Source organism: Rhinolophus sinicus, linkage group LG14 (genome assembly GCF_036562045.2).
Source record: "Rhinolophus sinicus isolate RSC01 linkage group LG14, ASM3656204v1, whole genome shotgun sequence".
Classification (NCBI taxonomy): Eukaryota; Metazoa; Chordata; class Mammalia; order Chiroptera; family Rhinolophidae; genus Rhinolophus; species Rhinolophus sinicus.
In genome coordinates, this window is record NC_133763.1 from 30,638,763 (window position 1) to 30,658,406 (window position 19,644).

The window sequence follows — 19,644 nt, forward strand, 5'->3', positions numbered from 1 at the left end:
GGAACTTTGATTTAACTCTTTCAAAATGATGAGAACCAGTGGACAATTCCATGGAACCTTTGGGAACACTTTTAAACTTAAGTTGGAGAAAATATTAATGTTATCAGAATGTCTTTGAAAACAAAATTTCATTTTGAAGATACTATTTCTTTCCCACAGCAGTGAAGCTCTCTTCTCCAATCAAAATCAGCAGTATTAATACCAAAATGAAATTCAAAACAAAAGTGCACTCACAATTTACTGAAAAATGAATTTAAAATAACAAAAAAAGGTTTAAAAAAAGGCAAAAAAAGTGAATAATTCAAACTTCCAGTGTAGTTCTCATGTGCAATCATATAGATACAATATCTATCATTTATGACATCAAGTGGGCATTTAGAGGCAGTCCCCGGAGCTGTGGGTTACTGATAAACCTTTCTATAAAAGATTCTCTATTGATTTTGTTTCTGCTTATTTAAAACAAAAATGTCTGAATCAGGAGCTCTAAACAGTAACGTAGCTCTTTACTACACGAATCAGAAACTTGTGCCACGAATCAGAAACTTGTGCTTCTCCAGTTCTCTGTGGTGATGAACTAGATTTTTATATTTCCAATTTGCCACAAACCAATAGATTGGTAAAACACAATAAAAATTAAAAAATAGAAAAACAACATGTGTTCGAATATTGTGGCTATGTCAAATTAATCTAGAAGCTTCTCCACATTTTCTCCTTGTTGCTGAGCTTACACTGTCACAGACTACTAGTAGTAACCATCCACTAACAGGCCAGCTCCAGCCCATAGGCAATACTGAGTAGTGCCACTAGAGAGGGCTATCTCACACGAGTACTTTAGATTTTAGAGGAGAGTCTTCTTTTTTTGAAATGAATTTTTCAACACTCATGCTGTTCACCTCATGGGAACGAAGCTGTTACTGTTCCTCTCATTTTGATGTTCTCCAATGTCACCCAACAATTCGATGCCATAAAACTGGGTATCTCTAGTATCCAGAGTTACCTGACAGTTTTTTCTCTGGAGGAAACATTATTACCTGCTTGGGAGATTTCTATTGGATCAGATTGCTAACAAGATATAACCAGTAATACAACTTTCATTTGTGCTTCAAAGAATTTCCTAAAGTTTAAGAAACATAAAGTTGCTGATACATTTTTCATATGCACTAATCTTGGAAGTCAAGTTTCCTGCCCTAGTGTAGAACCAGTCTCTATATTTAAGAAAACTTATTTTTTCAACTTGGTCATATCCAAGAGGCCTGGTTGGACACACAGCAGCTATCACTAGAATATGTCCATTCTACTCTTGCATTTTCTTTGGACTCCAAATATTTCATTCTCCCTCCTCACCCCCATGTTTTCAAGAATAGTCCATTCTCAAATAATCCTATCAGGAACCAACAAACTGAACACAGATAAAAGAAATAATAATAAAAAAAATCTTAATTTTACATCTCAGTCTCCTATCAAAATTTTTGACCTGTATAATAAACAGACAAGTTTTCTGGAAACCATCACTTGTGCTTTCCCCTGCCATTCCCTCTGGAGAAATTCTAAGATGTTTCAGATAAACCAGAAGCAATACAGAAGATGGAGGAAAACTGTAACTTATAAAGCTACAAAGGAGTAAAATTAGAAAGGAACCCACATCCCTATGCTGGAGGCTGCCCTGCATCACAACAGACTGAAACAGGACGTCCTGCTCAAACACTCACCAGTTTATGATGGCAGTGTGAAAGTGCATCCAGAATTTCGTCCACAAGTCGATCAGACAGGAAGGAGGCCACTGTCAACTTCACTTCACTATGTAAAAATCAAAAGGGCAGAGTAGCATTTTATTTTGTGCACGGGAAAACAAAATCACCCTCTCTTGATGCTGTGTTGATAAGGTCAACTGTGATTCTGTTTGTCTTTGAAAATGGAATATAAAAATGTGTGAACAGGGCTGAGGACTTCCAAGAATAAGCCTTAAACATTGCCACAAACACACAGGTAATGGACTCTCCTTACCAATTTCAACCTGCCTTTGCCATCTCAAAACTCAAGATTTAATGGTAAAAATTAAATACACCTGGATAAAGACCAACTTAACGGGAACCATGTGTACTATGTGGTCAGGAACAATTCATTCATTGATATAAATGAGAAAAAAAAACCAACCCAGGCTGGAGTATTGTTAAGCCTTGGTTATTACTTTAAAATGCATATCCCCACCTTTTAAAACCTTTTTACAAATCAGATGGTACCATATGGAAAAACTTCTGCTCTGACTTGCCATCTTTGAAGAATTATAAATTTACTGTTCTCCTGCCTTCTATGAACAAATGTTACCAAAATGATCAATTTTAGTGCCTCTTGCCTGATATTAAAAATGTGGCCAGGCAACACAAAGTGGCCGGCAGTTTTCAGTAATAAACAACTAAACCACTAAGTTTTCAGCCAGAGAGCTGGTATTTTAGTGAGCATTGTAGCTATTTGGTATCCCAAAGCATTCAAGTTCCATGTGTGTCTTCAGTCTGAATAATCTTATGTAAATGTACACAGGCACATAAATGCATAACACTTTTAAAGGTCCTTGTACTAGAGATTTATACTCACATTCCAACATTGCCTCACAAGTTCAAATCTGCTTTTGAAGTCAACAATTTTAAACTTTTTAGAGCAGGGAAAGGAGTTATCAAAAACATTATTTAATCCTAAAGTTAAAAGTACATTTGTGTAACAGGGGATAACCTTTCTAACCTAAAGGCAATAATTTGCACTGTGATTTCTCTGCCCAGGAAGATTACTGATAGCAAGGCAGAATAATGAAAGCACAAATCTTTGATGCCTACATTAAAAATTTTCCTGGGCTAAAGATAAAAGGATGTGTCTTTAATTCCTGTCTCTGTAGCTCGTTGTAACAAGGTCTCGGTAGCTCTTTGGTTTATCTAATACTTTATTATTCCACAGATAAGATTCACCTGGGTTTCTTTGGGGTTACTGGATCCACCCCAAACCTCCAGAGGGGCCTGGGAATCCAATTTCAACATGTACTTCCTCTGATTATTTTTAGGCATATTTGGGAATTTTACTTCCTCATAAAACTGTAGAGTCAGTAGTTTCTCTCTTTATCTTCCTCTCTCCTTCTGTCTATGATGTGCAGAGGGTGGTTTATCTATTTCAAATTGTAGCACCAAAAAGTTTCTTAAACATGCATTTTTAAAAATATCTCAGGACTGTGCTATCATTTTTCTTCTGGATGTTATACTTCCTTACTAATTGAATTTCCAGTTTGCAAAATTTATAGAGGAAATGATTCAACCTAACCTGCAGTGCACTCATGCATATGAATGTGCCCATGCGTGTACGTGTGCGTGTGCATATTTGCATTCTCGCAGTGCTCAGTATCATACATGATAAAAAAGCCAAGGGAAGAGTTATAGACATATAATTGATTTACTAATATGAGGAGTTCCATTCTGATGTTCATCTTTCAGAATTGGCCCATTTTCAAGGAAAGTGACCGTATTTGACAGAATTTGGTATTCCAGTAAAGGCATCATTTTATGTATGATCTGTTGATGGTTCAATCCATTATTACAAAAGAATGGTGGTCAACGCATTTTTTTCCTTAATACTTAAGAAGCTTCAATAAAACTTCTGAATCTACAGGTTATAGAAGTATGTAAGCACAAGAGCTACAGTTCAGAAACTCACTAATCTATGGGGTCCTATAAACACTGGGAAAGTCTTTTTTGAAATTTCTCAAGTCCTTTCAGTTGTCCTACAACTCAGTTGAGTAGGTGCTAGGATTTTTTATTTAAAACACACACACACACACACACGACAGTTACATCCTAAATCTTAGACTGTCCAGTTACTGCTCAATCCTCAAATATCCATTATCTAACTTTAAGGTTGTTGGGCTTCAATATCTAGATTGTGATGATATAATTTTTGGCTTATTTTGTTTTTAACTCTTAGTTTTCTTGCAGACTGTTATTTAGCTCCATCACTGTGTTAGCATAATTCCCAACTCTTCAGCTAAGAGCTGGTATTTGTGCTACATCTAAATATTCTTATCAAGACTCAGAAATGGTTAAAATGGGCAACTTAAAATGTTTCTAGTCATCTGATTCTCCAACTAAGAAACAAAATGAGAATTAGCTGAGCTTTCATATAATGCTGGTAATCACCAGAGTCTCAGTGTAAAAATTCAGAAAAGTTTGTTGCTTATCACACCTTCTAAATATTTGTATCTTGGCATATTTTTCACCAAGCAACAATCATATAAACACTCCAGAGCACCATTAGTACATACACAGCATCACAGACCCACCAAAAGAACCCAGAGGGAAAATATGGTGAGGTCATAGTGGGCCTCTTTGCCTTTATAGACTATGCATTTGTTCATAACAGCACAGTGGTAGAAAGCAGACTGATCTCAGTCTTCAAGTTAGTACTTTATAAAGGCGAAAGATAAGCTTTACCAGAAAAAAAGGGATTACAAATATGTATTCCCCTATCAAAAATAAAACACTTAAAAAGAGCACATAGCTATGTCCTCTTCAGTAACACAGGCATATCTGTGGTTGTCTTATTTTGGAAATGATTAAACCTATACATTTATGCAAAACTATATCTATATATAGTCATTACCCATTAGACACGCCTAACATATATATATGGATAAAGCCAATAACAGTGCTCTTCACAGCTGCCTCAACTACATTCACAGAAACTGCAGAGCCTAATAAACTGCGTATTATTAACATTATAAACCTACCTAATTTTGTTAAGAATATCAATTCCAGACTGCTCCAGCAGGACATTTTTAATGAAGGTACGTGGAATGGAAATCTTTTCAGTGCTGGCATGAATCAAGTCTTGTCGGATGTGGGCTTTTTTCATCACATTGGGACAAAGGTTCTCAGCGGCATCGACCATGGACTCGAGCAGTGCCTGCAATGCAGCACAGTGAGGGGGAGAGGATGACACTGCGCCGAGGCGCCACCATAAAACTGAAAGGTGGTTATATATGATGCTGAGCCCGTGGAGCACAGGGACACAACAGGGTCCTGAGCACGACCAAGGATTCTGAGATACCCCGAGTGACTGTGACAGCCAGATGATCATGATCTCAGGTAATCACTTTAAATCACTTAGCAAATCCACCAACTTCACACTGGCATCTGAAGTGTTATGGTGAACTTGTTATACTTAACACAAAGGAACTGTGATAAGATTTAAAAGGACACATATCAGCCTTTATACATCAACTTATCACATCACATTGTTCTCTATGGTACTGGAAAATAAAGTTACACATATTCCCTGGAAAACCTACCAGATTTGAACGCTTGGGCAATTTTACAAATCACAGAAACCCCAAATCAGGGCGACCCATTCAAAAGCTCTATGAAGACATCAGTAATAGAAAACCACAGAGACAACTGCCAGTTATACGAGTACTCTTTTAAAAGAAAAGCTTTAGTGTTAGGTAAAATTGTGATTGTTATAACAATAATAAACTCCACGAATAACAGACAAAAAATTTCACAGAGCACTTCATAACCAACATTAATAATAATCAAAACACACTTATACATGTAGCAATTTAGCTTGAAAAATGTATCTAAAGTATTTTAATCATAAATGGACCTTGCATCTTGTCAAATGCTTTTTCTAAATCTATGGATATAATCATGTGATTTCTCTCTTTTATTTTGTTTATGAGGTGTATCACATTGATCAATTTGCATATGTTGAACCATCCTGGTGCCCCTGAGATGAACCCCAGCTGATCATAACGTATAATCTTTTTAATGCATTGTTCAATTTTATTTGCTAGAATTTTTGCATCTGCATTCATCAGAGATATTGGTCTGTAATTTTCTTTTTTTGTGTGTTATCCTTACCAGGTTTTGGTATCAGGGTAATGTTGGCCTCATAAAATGAGTTAGGAAATATTGCCTCTTCTTTAATTTTTTGGAAGCTATTGAGGAGGACAGGTGTTAGCTCCTCTTTGAATGTTTGGTAGAATTCACTAGTGAAGCCATCTGGTCCTGGACTTTTGCTTTTGGGAAGATTTTGGATGGCTGATTCAATTTCCTTACTGTTGATCGGTCTATTTAGATTTTCCAGTTCTTCCTGATTCAGTCTCAGAAGGTTACATGTTTCTAAGAACTTGTCCATTTCTACTAGGTTATTGAATTTGGTAGCATATACTCCTTCATAGTATTCTTGCATGATCCTTTGTTTTTCTGTGGTAACCTTGGCAACTTCTCCTCTTTCATTTCTGATTTTCTTTATTTGTGTCTTTTCTCTTTTTATCTTAGTGAGTCTAGCCAAGGATTTGTCAGTTTTATTAATCTTTTCAAAGAACCAGTTCTTTGTTGCATTAATTCTTTCTATTGTCTTTTTTTTTTTCTCTGTTTCTTTTAGTTCTGCTCTGACTTTTATTATTTCCTTCCTTTTGCTGGCTTTGGGTTTCATTTGTTCTTCTTTTTCTAGTTCTTTAATGTGTAATGTTAACTTGTTTATCTAGGATTTTCCCTTGTTTTTTGAGATAGGCCTGTAATGATATAAATTTCCCTCTGATTGCTGCTTTCGCTGCATCCCAGTAATTTTGATAGGATGTATTTTCATTGTCATTTGTTTCTATGTATCTTTTGCTCTCTCCTTTTATTTCTTCTTTGACTCAGTCGTTCTTTAATAGCATGTTAATTTCCACATATTTGTGGTTCTTCCTACTATCTTTCTGCAGGTGATATCCAATTTCAAAGCCTTGTGACCAGAGAATATGTTTGGTATTATGATTTCAATCTTCTTAAATTTGCTGAGGCTAGTTTTATGTCCCAACATATGGTCTTACCCTTGAGAATGTTCCATGTACACTAGAAAAGAACATACAGTCTGGTGTTCTAGAAGGAAGTGCTCTATAAATGTCAATTATGTCCATTTGGTCTAATGTGTCATTTAAGAATGGTATTTCCTTACTGAATTTCTGTTTGGATGATCTACCATAGCTGTCAATGATGTAGTTAGGTCCCCTACTATAATTGTTTTTCAGTCAATTTCTCCCTTCAGTTCTGTTAGTAGTTGCTTTGTATGTTTTGGTGCTCCCTGATTGGGGGCATATATATTGATAAGTATCATGTCTTCCTGTTGTATTGTCCCCTTTATCACTATGAAATGTCCATCTTTGTCTCTTGTTACCTTTTTTATCCTGAAGTCTCTTTTGTCTGATCTGAGTATGGCTACACCCGCTGTTTTCTGGATACCATTTGCTTGGAGTATCGATTTCCACCCTGTCACTTTGAGTCAGTATTTCTCCTTGTAGCTGAGATGTGTCTCTTGGAGGTAGCATATGGTTGGGTTTTATTTCCTGATCCAGCCTGCTACTCTGCGCCTTCTTATTGGTGAGTTCAGTCCATTTACATGTAGGGTGATTGTTGATATATGAGGATTTCCTGTAGCCATTCTCTTGTTTTCTGGTATCTGCTTCTTTGCCTGTTTGTTGCTGTCTGGTATTTTCGTGTGGTGGTAGTCTATGATATTTCCCTAAGTTTCTTCTTTTTTTTATGTTTGTGTCTCAGTTCTGCATTTTTTTTTGAGTGATTATCGTTAAGTTTATGTAAAAGAAAGTTTCATATATACAGTAGTCCTTTTTCTTCAACATGCTCCATTTCCCTTTACAGATTCAGACCTTTACTCTCTATCCTTTTAAGTTTTTGTTGCCACAACTTATCCCAACTTATGCTGTGAGTTGATTGCTGAGTTATAGTAGCAGGTTGCCTTTCTTGTCTCTTTTTTTGTTTTTTTTGTTTTTTAATGTTTTAATCTTTACCCTGTATGTTATGCTTAAGTGTATAGGGCCTTATTTTGTGTAAGGGTTGTCATTTCCTGCTTCTGTCTTTCTGTTTGTAATATTGCTCATGGTTTTGTATTCTTTTGATTTTTTGGTTCAGGTCGAGTAGTCTTCTTCAGTCTTTCCTGTAATGCAGGTCATGTGTTAGAAAATACCCTCAGCTTGTGTGTGTCTGGAAAGGTCTTTATTCCTCCTTGATATCTAAAGGATATCTAATATATCTTGCTGGATATGTTATTCTTGGCTGATAATTTCTCTCATTATTTTGAATATTTGATTCTCTCCCTCCTGGCTTGTAGAGTTTCTGCCAAAAAGTCTGATGATAGTCTAACGGGCTTTCCCTTATATGTTACTGCTCTTTTTCCCATGGCTGTCTTGAGAATTCTTTCTCTGTCTTTAATTTTTGACAGCTTCAATATAATGTGCCTTGGAAAGGGCCTGTTGGGATTGAGGTAATTAGGGGTTTAGTTTCGTTCTTGGATTCAAGGATCCAGTTCTTTCCATAGGTTTGGGAAGTTCTCGTTGACTATTTGTTGAATATGCTCTCTGTCCCCTCTCTTCTCCTCTCATATACTCATTATTTTTATGTTGCTCTTTCTGATGGAGTCAGAAAGTTCTTGTAGAGTTCTTTCATTTCTTTCAATTTTCAAGTCTTTCTCTTTCTCCATCTGTGTCATTTCCGGATTCCTATCTTTGGTATTACTAATTCTATCCTCCATTAGCTAGCTATATTTCCTAAGCTGGCTATTTCACATTTCATTTCTTTTATTGAGTTCTTCATCTCCAGAATTTCTATTTGGTTCTTTTTAAAATTTCAATCTCTTTAGTAAAATATTCATTTTGTTCTCTGATTGTGTTTCTGAGTTCATTAAACTGCCTAGCTGTGTTTTCTTGCATCTCGTTGAGTTTGTTTCACAACTGCAATCTCGAATTCTCTGTCATTTAAGTCTCATATTTCCTTGTTTTTAAGTTCACTTTCTGGAGAGTTTTCATTTTCTTTCTGAGCTGCCTTGTTACCTTGGTTATTCATTGAAATTCATGAATTATTTCTCTTCTATCTACAGGAGTGGGTTCTGCAGCAGGTTGATATGAAGGGGTCTTTCTTTTGCTTCAGTAGTTGTTGCTGGAATGTTTTATTTTTTTCTCCCATTTCAGCCTTTTGTATTCTCTCATGCTATAGCATTTTATTTTCTCTTGCTCTGTTTCGGCTTTTCACATGATGTGGGTTTTCTGGAAGGTGGGCTTCTCCTCTGTGAGCAGGTCACCTGGGTTTCGGGGGGCAATAGAGCTCTGAGCTTCTGAAACCCCAATGGTGCCCCTGCAGCCTGATGCAGAGCCTTTATGTCTCAGCAGCATCCGGCCAGAAAGGTGGCAGTGGGGTAGGATGTGAGAGACGCTGGTATGTTTGTGTGAATCCCAGCAACGTCGACTTCCAGCTGTCTCGCCCTTACAGTTTCTTCCTTATCACAAGAATTAGTTGCACTGTGTGTCTGCGGCTGTGGGACTGTCTCTCCAGTTCCCAGAGCTGTAGATATTGTTCTTTAATCAGACACTGCTACCATTTCTTCTGAAGCACCCTTCTAACACTGGGAGGATGGAGGTGGGGGGCGGGGTGGCTCTGGGAGGGTGTGCAGGGAGTGGGCTAGGCTCCGTGTCTTTGTTTTCAGTTTTCTGCCTAGCTGTGAGGGCTTAAACTATAGTTATTACCCTGCTGTATTCGGGTTTTCTCCAAGATCTCTGCCTTGAATGCTGGGTTTAGCTGTATCATGCGCTGATCCCTCATGTAGGACTGTGGACCACTAGAAGTGCACCTGCAGCCTGGATCCTTTTCTCTCCTGAGACTGCAGTCACCTCCATGTTGTGTCCTGTGGCCCTCGGCACGCATCTCTGCAAAAACTCAACCCAACCATATGGTGTCTCCAAGAGACACATCTCAGCTACAAGGACAAGCATAGACTCAAAGTGAAAGGGTGGAAATTGACACTCCAAGCAAATGGTATCGAGAGAAAATCAGGTGTAGCCATACTGATGTCAGATGAAACAGACTTCAGGATAAAGAAGGTAACAAGAGACAAAGATGGACATCTCATAATGGTAAAGGGGACTATACAACAAGAAGACATGACAGTTATCAATATTTATGCCCCCAATCAGGGAGCAACGAAATAGACCAAGCAACTACTAACAGAACTAAAGGAAGAAATTGACCAAAACTCAGTTATACTAGGGGACCTAAATATATCATTGACAGCTATGGATAGATCATCCAACAGAAAATAAATAATCAAATAGCAGCCCTAAAAGACACATTAGAAGAAATGGATATAATTGACATTTATAGAGCACTTCATGCTAAAACATCAAACTATACATTTTTTTTCTAGTGTACATGGAACATAAGGATAGACCATATATTGGGACATAAAACTAACCTCAGCAAATTTAAGAAGATTGAAATCATACCAAACATATTCTCTGATCACAAGACTTTGAAATTGGATATCAACTGCAAAAAGAAAGCAGGAAAGAACACAAACACATGGAGATTAAACAACATACTTTTAAAGAACAACTGGGTCAAAGAAGAAATTAGAGGAGAGATCAAAAGATACATAGAAACAAATGACAATGAAAATACATCCTACCAAAATTTTTTGGATGCAGCGAAAGCAGTTTTAAGAGGGAAATTTGTATCATTACAGGCCTATCTCAAGAAATGAGAAAAATTCCAAATAAATAACCTCATGTTACACATTAAAGAACTAGAAAAAGAAGAACAAGTGAAACCCAAGGTCAGCAGAAGAAACGAAATAACAAAAATCAGAGCAGAACTAAATGAAACAGAGAACAAAAAGACAATAGAAAACATTAATGTGACAAATAGCTGGTTCTTTGAAAAGATTAACAAAATTGACAAACCCTTGGCTAGACTCACTAAGATAAAAAGAGAGAAGACACTAATTAATAAAATCAGAAATGAAAAAGGGGAAGTTATCACGGACACCACAGAAATACAAAGGATCATCCAAGAATACTATGAAGGACTATATGCCACCAAATTCAATAACCTAGAAGAAATGGACAAGTTCTTAGAAACATATAGCCTGCCTAGGCTGAACCATGAAGAACTGGAAAATCTAAACAGACCGATCACCAGTAACGAAATTGAATCAGTCATCCAAAACCTTCCCAAAAGCAAAAGTCCGGGACCAGATGGCTTCACTAGTGAATTCTACCAAACCTTCAAAGAGGATCTAATACCAATCCTGCTCAAACTCTTCCAAAAATTGAAGAAGAGACAGTACTCCCTAACTCATTTTATGAGGCCAACATTACCCTGATACCAAAACCTGGTAAGGACAGCACAAAAAAAGAAAACTACAGACCAATATCTCTGATGAATACAGATGCAAAAATCCTAAACAAAATTCTAGCAAATCGAATACAACAATGCATTAAAAAGATTATTCATCACGACCAAGTGGGGTTCATCCCCGGGCACAAGGATGGTTCAACATCTGCAAATCCATCAATGTGATACATCACATAAACAAAATAAAGGACAAAAATCATATGATTATATCAATTGATGCAGAAAAAGCATTTGACAAGATACAACATCCATTTATGATTAAAACACTTAATAAAATAGGTATAGAAGGAAAATACCTTAACATAATAAAGGCCATATATGACAAACCCTCAGCTAATCTCATAATTAATGGTGAAAAACTGAAGCCCTTTGCTCTATGTTCAGGAACATGACAGGGCTGTCCCCTATCACCTCTGCTTTTCAACATAGTGTTGGAAGTCCTCGCCAGAGCAATTATGCAACAGAAAGAAATAAAAGGCATCCAAATTGGGAATGAAGAAGTTAAATTGTCACTCTTTGCAGATGACATGATGCTATATACAGAAAACCCTAAAGACTCTACCAAACAGCAATTAGAAACAATCAACGAATACAGTAAAGTTGCTGGCTACAAAATCAGCGTACAAAAGTCCACTGCATTACTATATACTAACAATGAAATCTCAGAAAAAGAAATCCAAAAAACAATTCCTTTTGCAATTGCAGCAAAAATAATAAAATACCTAGGAATAAACTTAACCAAAGATGTGAAGGACCTATATGCTGAAAACTATAAGACATTTTTAAAAGAAATTGAAGAAGACACAAAGAAATGGAAAGACATTCCGTGCTCATATATTGGAAGAATCAACATAGTTAAAATGGCCATATTACCCAAAGCAATATGCAGATTTAATGCAATCCCCATCAAAATCCCAATGGCATTTTTTAAAGAAATAGAACAAAAAATCATAAGATTTATTTGGAACCACAAAAGACCCCGAATAGCCAAAGCAATCTTAAGAAAATAGAACAATAATGGAGGTATCACACTTCCTGACTTTGGCTTGTACTACAGGGCAACAATAATCAAAACAGCATGGTATTGGCAGAAAAACAGACACATAGACCAATGGAATAGAACTGAGAACCCAGAAATAAAACCACATAAATACGGACAGTTAATTTTTGAAAAAGAAACTAAAAATATACAATGGAGAAAAGACAGCCTCTTCAATAAATGGTGCTGGCAGAATTGGAAAGCCACGTGCAAAAGAATGAAATTAGACTGCTATCTGTCACCATGTATGAAAATTAATTCAAAATGGATCAAAGACTTAAGTATAAGACCTGACACAATAAACTGCATAGAAGAAAACTAAACTTATGGACCTTGGGTTCAAAGAGCATTTTATGAATTTGACTCCAAAGGCAAGGGAAGTAAAAGCTAAAATAAACGAATGGGACTATATGAAACTTAAAAGCTTCTGCACAGCAAAAGAAACCATCGACAAAATAAAGAGGCAACCAACTGAATGGGAGAAGATTTTTGCAAACAGTGCCTCCGATAAGGGGCTAATATCCAAAATATACAAGGAACTCATGAAACTCAACAACAAAAAACAAACAACCCAATTGAAAAATGGGCAGAGGACCTGAAGAGACATTTCTCCAAAGAGGACATACAAATGGCAAATAGACATATGAAAAAATGCTCAACATCACTAATCATCAGAGAAATGCAAATAAAAACCACAATGAGATATCACCTCACCCCAGTCAGAATGGCTATCATCAACAAGACAAATAGTAACAAGTGTTGGAGAGGCTGTGGAGAAAAAGGAACCCTCATACACTGTTGGTGGGAATGCAGACTGGTGCAGCTACTATGGAAGGCAGTGTGGAGGTTCCTCGAAAAATTATGAATAAAATTACTGTATGACTCAGCAATCCCTCTCCTGGGTATCTACCCCAAAAATCTGAAAACATTTATACATAAAGACACGTGTGCTCCAATGTTCATTGCAGCTTTTTTTACGGTGGCCAAGACATGGAAACAACCAAAATGTCCTTTGATAGATGAATGGATAAAGAAGTTGTGGTATATACACACAATGAATACTATTCAGCGGTAAGAAAAGATGAAATAGGACCATTTGTGACAACATGGATGGATCTTGAGAGTATAATGCTAAGTGAAATAGGTCAGACAGAAAAAGCAGAGAACCATATGATTTCACTCATATGTGGTACATAAAGCGAAACAACAAAAGAACAAGACAAACAAATGAGAAACAAAAACTCATAGACACAGACAATAGTTTAGTGGTTACCAGAGGGTAAGAGTGGAGGGGTGTGGGAGATGAGTGTAAGGGGGATCAAATATATGATGATGGAAGGAGAACTGACTCTGGGTGGTGAACACACAATGGGATTTATAGATGACGTAATACAGAATTGTTCACCTGAAATCTATGTAATTTTACTAACAATTGTCACCCCAATAAACTTAAATAAAAAGTTGAAAACCCAATAATAATCCCACATAAATATGGATATATAATTTTTGACAAAGGAGCCAAAAACATACAATGGAGAAAACAAAACCTCTTTGATAAATGGTGCTGGGAAAATTGGAAAGCCACATGCAAAAGAATGAAATTAGACTGCTATCTGTCCTCATATACCAAAGTAACTGAAAATGGATCAAAGTCCTAAACGTAAGACCTAAAACAAACTGTATGGAAGAAAGCATTGGTACTAAACTTACGGACCTTGTGTTCAAAGAGGATTTCATGAATTTGACCTCAAAGGCAAGGGAAGTAAAAGCTAAAATAAATGAATGGGACTATATCAACTAAAAAGCTTATGCAAAGCAAAGGAAACCATTGACAAAACAACGAGGCAACCAGCTGAATGGGAGAAGATATTTGCAAAATCGCCTCCGATAAGGGGCTAATATCCAAAATATGTAAGGAACTCATACAACTCAACAACAGAAAGAAAAACAATCCAATTTTAAAAAAAGGGGCTGAGGACCTGATCAGAAACTTCTCCCAAGAAGACATACAAATGGGCAACAGACATATGAAAAAATGTTCAACTTCACTAGCTATTAGGGAAATGCAAATAAAAACCACAATGAGCTATCACCTCACCCCAGCCAGAATGGCTATCATCAACAAGAGAAATAGTAACACGTGTTGGAGAGGCTGTGGAGAAAAAGGAACCCTCATACCCTGTTGGTGGGAAGGTAGATTCGTGCAGCTGCTATGGAAGATAGTGTGGAGGTTCCTCAAAAAATTAAGAATAGAATTACCATACGACCCAGCAATCCCTCTCCTGGGTATGTATCCTAAAAATCTGAAAACATTTGTCCGTAAAGATACATGCACTCCGACATTCATTGCAGCCTTATTTACGGTGGCCAAGACATGGAAATTACCAAAGAGTGCTCTGATAGATGAATGGATAAAGAAGATGTGGTATATATACACAAAGGAATACTATTCTGCAATAAGAAAAGATGAAATGCTGCCATTTGTGACAACACGGATGGGTCTTGAGATTATTATGCTAGGTGAAATAGGTCAGACAGAAAAAGTCGAGAACCATATGACTTCACTGATGTGTGGGACATGAAACTGAAAGTAACAAAGGAACAAGACAAATAAGGAAACAAAAACTCATAGATGCAGACAACAGTTTAGTGGTTACTGGAGGGTAAGGGGTCAGGGTAAAGGGGGTCAAATCTATGGTGATGGAAGGAGAACTGACTGTGGGTGATGAGCACACAATGTGATATGTAGCTGATGTAATACAGATTTGCACACTTGAAACCTATGTAATTTTTCTAACCATTGGCACTCCAGTAAACTTAAGGAGAGAGAGAGAGAGAGAGAGAGAGAGAGAGAGAGAGAGAGAGAGAGAGAGAGAGAGAGATTTCATGAAGCCAAAGCTGGTTTTCTAAGAAGATCAACAAAGTTAAACTTCTGGCCAAACTGTTGAGGAAAAAAAGACACAAATTGTCAATATTAGAAATGAGAGAGTGGATATCACTAGAGATTTTAAAAGGATAATAAGATATGTTATGACCAACTTTATGCCAATAAATTTACAACTTAAAAGAAGAAGAAGAAAAAACAAGAGCTAATTCCAACCATTTGGTACACTGAGAAGGAAATGAACAAAGGGCACAAGAGAGAACTTGTGGTTTAGACCATTCGGAACAAGAGACAGTAGGAAGCTGTTTGACAAGAAGTTCCTGTTGCAATGTTTTATTCTGATATAAATGCCAGGCAATCCTTAGTATGTAAGTATTGTTAAAAACACTTTAAAGGAAAAAATAGGCAAGAGAGACAAATATGTAATTTACAAAAGAAGAAACACAAATGGATAAGAAAATTACTTGATATATCACTGGTTATTAAAGAAATCCAAGACGCAAAATAAGATTTTCTTTATCACATTATATTGACAAATATTACAAGTTAATGTACTTATATTGGTGAGCATGTGGCAAAATTGGCAACTGTTTATACTACTGGAGAACAGTTTGCAAATTCATACAAAAGTATAGAATGTATGTACCATTTGACCTAGGAATGGGTCAATGATAGGCATTTACCCTAAAGGCCTTAACCAGGATTTAGAAAATAAAATTATGCTGGCTGGGAGGTAACAGAAAATATGTATTGGTCTCTGCCCCCAGTTCCTGGCACAGAGCTCCTGAAACCCTTGTAATTTCCTGGGTGACAGGAGTATCTTTTGTTCTGATGAGGCGACTGTGGGTGGGTTCTTGAATGAAAGCTGGTCACTGGAAAGGTCAAGCCATGATTAGAACGTTGGAATTTTCAGCCTCATTCTCCATTCTCTTGAGAAGGGAGAAGCGCCTCCATAAAATCCCGGGGTTCAGAAGGCTACCAGGTTGGTCAACACGTGGAGGTGCTAGAGAGTGGTCTACCCGGAGAGGACATGGGAGCTTCACACCCATACCACATACCTTGCCCTACACAGCTGCTCCATCTGGGTGGTAACCTGTACCCTTTATCATATCCTTTGACGAAGTGGTAAATATAAGTTCTATGAACTGCTCTAGCAAATTAATCAAACCTGAGGAGGGGTTCATGAGAACCTCACATTTACAGCTGATAGGTCAGAAGCACCATGTGACAACTTGGACTTGTGATTGGCATCTGAGGTGGGGTGGGGCAGTCTTGTGGGACTGCGCCCTTAACCTGTGAGTTCGATGTTATCTCCAGGTAGATAGTGTCAGAATTGAGTTAAATTGCAAGACACCTAGCTGGTGTCGTAGATAATTGCTTGATGGAGGAAAACTCCCACACATCTGGTAACCAGAAGTGTCAGAAGTGAAGTGTTCTGTGTGAAAGTAAATGAGAAACACAAAGGAAGACTGAGGTTTCCCAATATATTGGTACATCTGTACAATAAAATACTATGTAGCCATTAAAATGATGTTGATTACTCACTGATCTAGAATTGTATTCATGATACTGTACTGGACATAAAAAGTATGTATAGTATGATCACATGTATGTAAATCTGTGTGTAGACACAGAATGCTTGGAAATTCAGTAAAATATTAAAAATGATGCTATTTCTGTGATTTTAAGTGATTTTTACTTTCTTCTTTTTTATACCTGCTAGAATTGTCTAAATGTTTTACAAAGACTAAGTTTCATTCTTTACAGTTGGAAATAAATAAGCAAAAATGACTTTGTTTAAATGTGTAAGAAAGTATCCTTCTTATATATTTTATCCTTCATGAAGAATAAAACAAGTGCTATGAGCTAACAAATGATCTGGCAGAACTCTGTACCAACCAATCAGTCCTTTTTCTAAGGTTTGCCTCTGCCCAGAATAGATTAAAAACAAACATGGTTAAATAAAATAAAAATGGTACAGAGTCTCTCTATATTATATGCCTAAGAAGATGGGATTAAACTCCTAAATAATTCACATTTTCTCCCTCATTAATTTAATTTACAGAGTAATTAGCATGTTGCAAAGGTATTACTGAGTTGCGCATGAAATCTCTATGAGCTGCAGCAATGTGTTCTCAGAAGAAAACGCAGCCAATAATTATAGAAATTTAGACAGGGTTTTTTTTTTTTTTAAGGCATCCTTGAACAAGCAGACTGGAAATTATGGAAACTTTCTGAAAGTGAAATTTCTCTGGTGTAACTGGTTTTTCGAAGTTACGTGAAGAAAAAGCAGGTCTTAGGTTACTCTACTCCCTTAAATTTCAGCGACTTTTTTTCAGCCAGGGAGCCTATAGACAAGTCTCTGCAACAGTGCGTGCCTTGTAACTTCATTCCAAATCCTTTTCCCAGTCTTCCACCAGCTCCTTACAAGGACTGCTATCTATTTATGTGGCAGACTCTCCATATAACCAGCATCTAGGACTGTAACCACAGTTCCTGTCATCTTTCCCATTCTCTAAATCAAATGGAGTAACAGAAGATATTTATTCCTAAAGCAGACTTCTCTTTCTGCTTTATGATAGAAATCAATCATTCTCTTATCAGTAGTAACCTGTCATGTTAATTACATTTCGACATTTACCATCAAAAATGAAATTGAATTTGAAAGGTTTTCCTTGATCTCATTATGTAAGAAGTTATTCCAAAATTTATAAATGAAGCTGGAAAGGACACAGTATTCAATTTTTACTACATATGCATGTGTGTGTAGGTATGCGTGCTCACACACACACACACCTACACACACACACACACACACACACATCTATAAACTATAGGCAGCTATGGTATGAAGTGTTATCATACATGATTTAGTCATAACAGTGTCATTTTCCAAAATAATAGAAACAACAAACCTTTAGTTGTTCATCTACAACTCTTGTAACTTCTCCAGCCATTGATTCCAAGGTCTCCTGAATTGGACTGGATAACAAGCCACTGGCTCCTGCCCAAGATGCACCACCAACATGGTATAAATTTGGTAACAACTGTAAGAAAAATAATTTAAAAAATATTTAAATAAGCACCAAAGTCCATGCAGTTAGTAAAAAGGGTAGAGAAATATTATTAGGGATAATCTATTCTTGATCAAAAGTCTTTTATACACATTAGTAAATTGAGATCCAGCTGTGAAACCATAGGAGCAGTATATGACTTCTTTGTGCCATGTCCTCATCTGGGGTGTGTGAGTGTGTGACTAATCCCCAAAGTTTCATCTACTTATGACATTCACTGAGTGTGTGATTCTAACAGCAGAGCGAGGACCAGATTCTAGTTAGTCCTTTCTCTACTAAGTCAAATTTTGGGGACCAAATTCTAATTTGAGAGAAGCTTCGTTTTAGATGTGACAGATGGAAGTGTCATGCTATCAGCTTGTAAGTGGAATAATGTTAAGTGAGTTGTTACTCATTTAAATTACGACTACCTCTCAGTTATTCAGGACCTGATTACATCTTTTGTAAATCACATCAGCCTTCTTCTTTTATTCTACTTTTTTTTTTTTAATTGGGGAAGAGGAACAGGACTTTATTGGGGAACAGTGTGTACTTCCAGGCCTTTTTTCCAAGTCAAGTTGTTGTCCTTTCAATCTGTTGTGGAGGGTGCCATTCAGCTTCAAGTTGTTGTCCTTTCAGTCTTAGTTGTGGAGGGCGCAGCTCAGCTCCAGGTCCAGTTGCTATTTTCTAGTTGCAGGGGGCACAGCCCATCATCCCTTGCGGGAGTCGAACTGGCAACCTTTGTGGTTGAGAGGACGCACTCCAACCAACAGTCATCCGGGAGCTCAGCGGCAGCTCAGCTCAAGGTGCTGTGTTCAATCTTAGTTGCAGGGGGCGCTGCCCACCATCCCTTGCGGGAGTCGAGGAATCGAACTGGCCACCTTGTGGTTGAGAGGAATCGAACCGGCAGCCTTCGGAGTTAGGGGCATGGAGTTCTAACCGCCTGAGCCACCAGGCGGGCCCTATTCTACATTTTGATTATTGGTAACTAGCATAACTAGCATAGATACAGAAAGGAGGCAGATTAATTCAGTTCACTTTGCCACCTTTTAGTAACCTTGGAATTGAGTAGAAAGGTAAAGAAAGTTGGAACTAGTTTCTAAAATTGAATTAAACAAAAAAACCCCTTTTTATTGCATAAGACACTCATGTAGCCTGAAGTGAAACTTACCGTTTTAGAGTTCTTAGCATCACGCATGAGCCTTTCTGCTGATTTTAAATCTTCCTGGACAGCATCTACCCCACAGTTTCGCAAAGAGTTGAGATGATCTTGTACTTTCACACATATTCTGTCAATCATCTGCTCCATACCATGAAAATGAGAGCAAGCATCCCGGTGAGCACAGCCAATATTCAGATAGAAGGAAACACAAAACGAATAAGGACGAAAACTTCTAATTAGAATCTTTGAGAAGGCAGTTTATAGCCCATTATTAATTTATCTATTCA

The 19,644-nt window shown here is 37.2% G+C and overlaps 1 protein-coding gene across 13 annotated transcripts in view; it reads right to left on the reverse strand.

The window, feature by feature from the left end:
- CARMIL1 (capping protein regulator and myosin 1 linker 1) overlaps window positions 1–19,644 on the reverse strand; it is a 351,277-nt gene that overhangs the window by 54,235 nt on the left and 277,398 nt on the right. For all 13 annotated transcript variants that reach the window (XM_074319291.1, XM_074319290.1, XM_074319289.1 and 10 more), the window contains 4 exons: window positions 19,367–19,495; window positions 18,058–18,189; window positions 4,763–4,938; window positions 1,710–1,797 (listed from right to left, as the gene is read on the reverse strand). In XM_074319291.1, coding sequence (XP_074175392.1) covers window positions 1,710–1,797; window positions 4,763–4,938; window positions 18,058–18,189; window positions 19,367–19,495 — 525 coding nt within the window. The remainder of the gene's footprint in view (window positions 1–1,709; window positions 1,798–4,762; window positions 4,939–18,057; window positions 18,190–19,366; window positions 19,496–19,644) is intronic.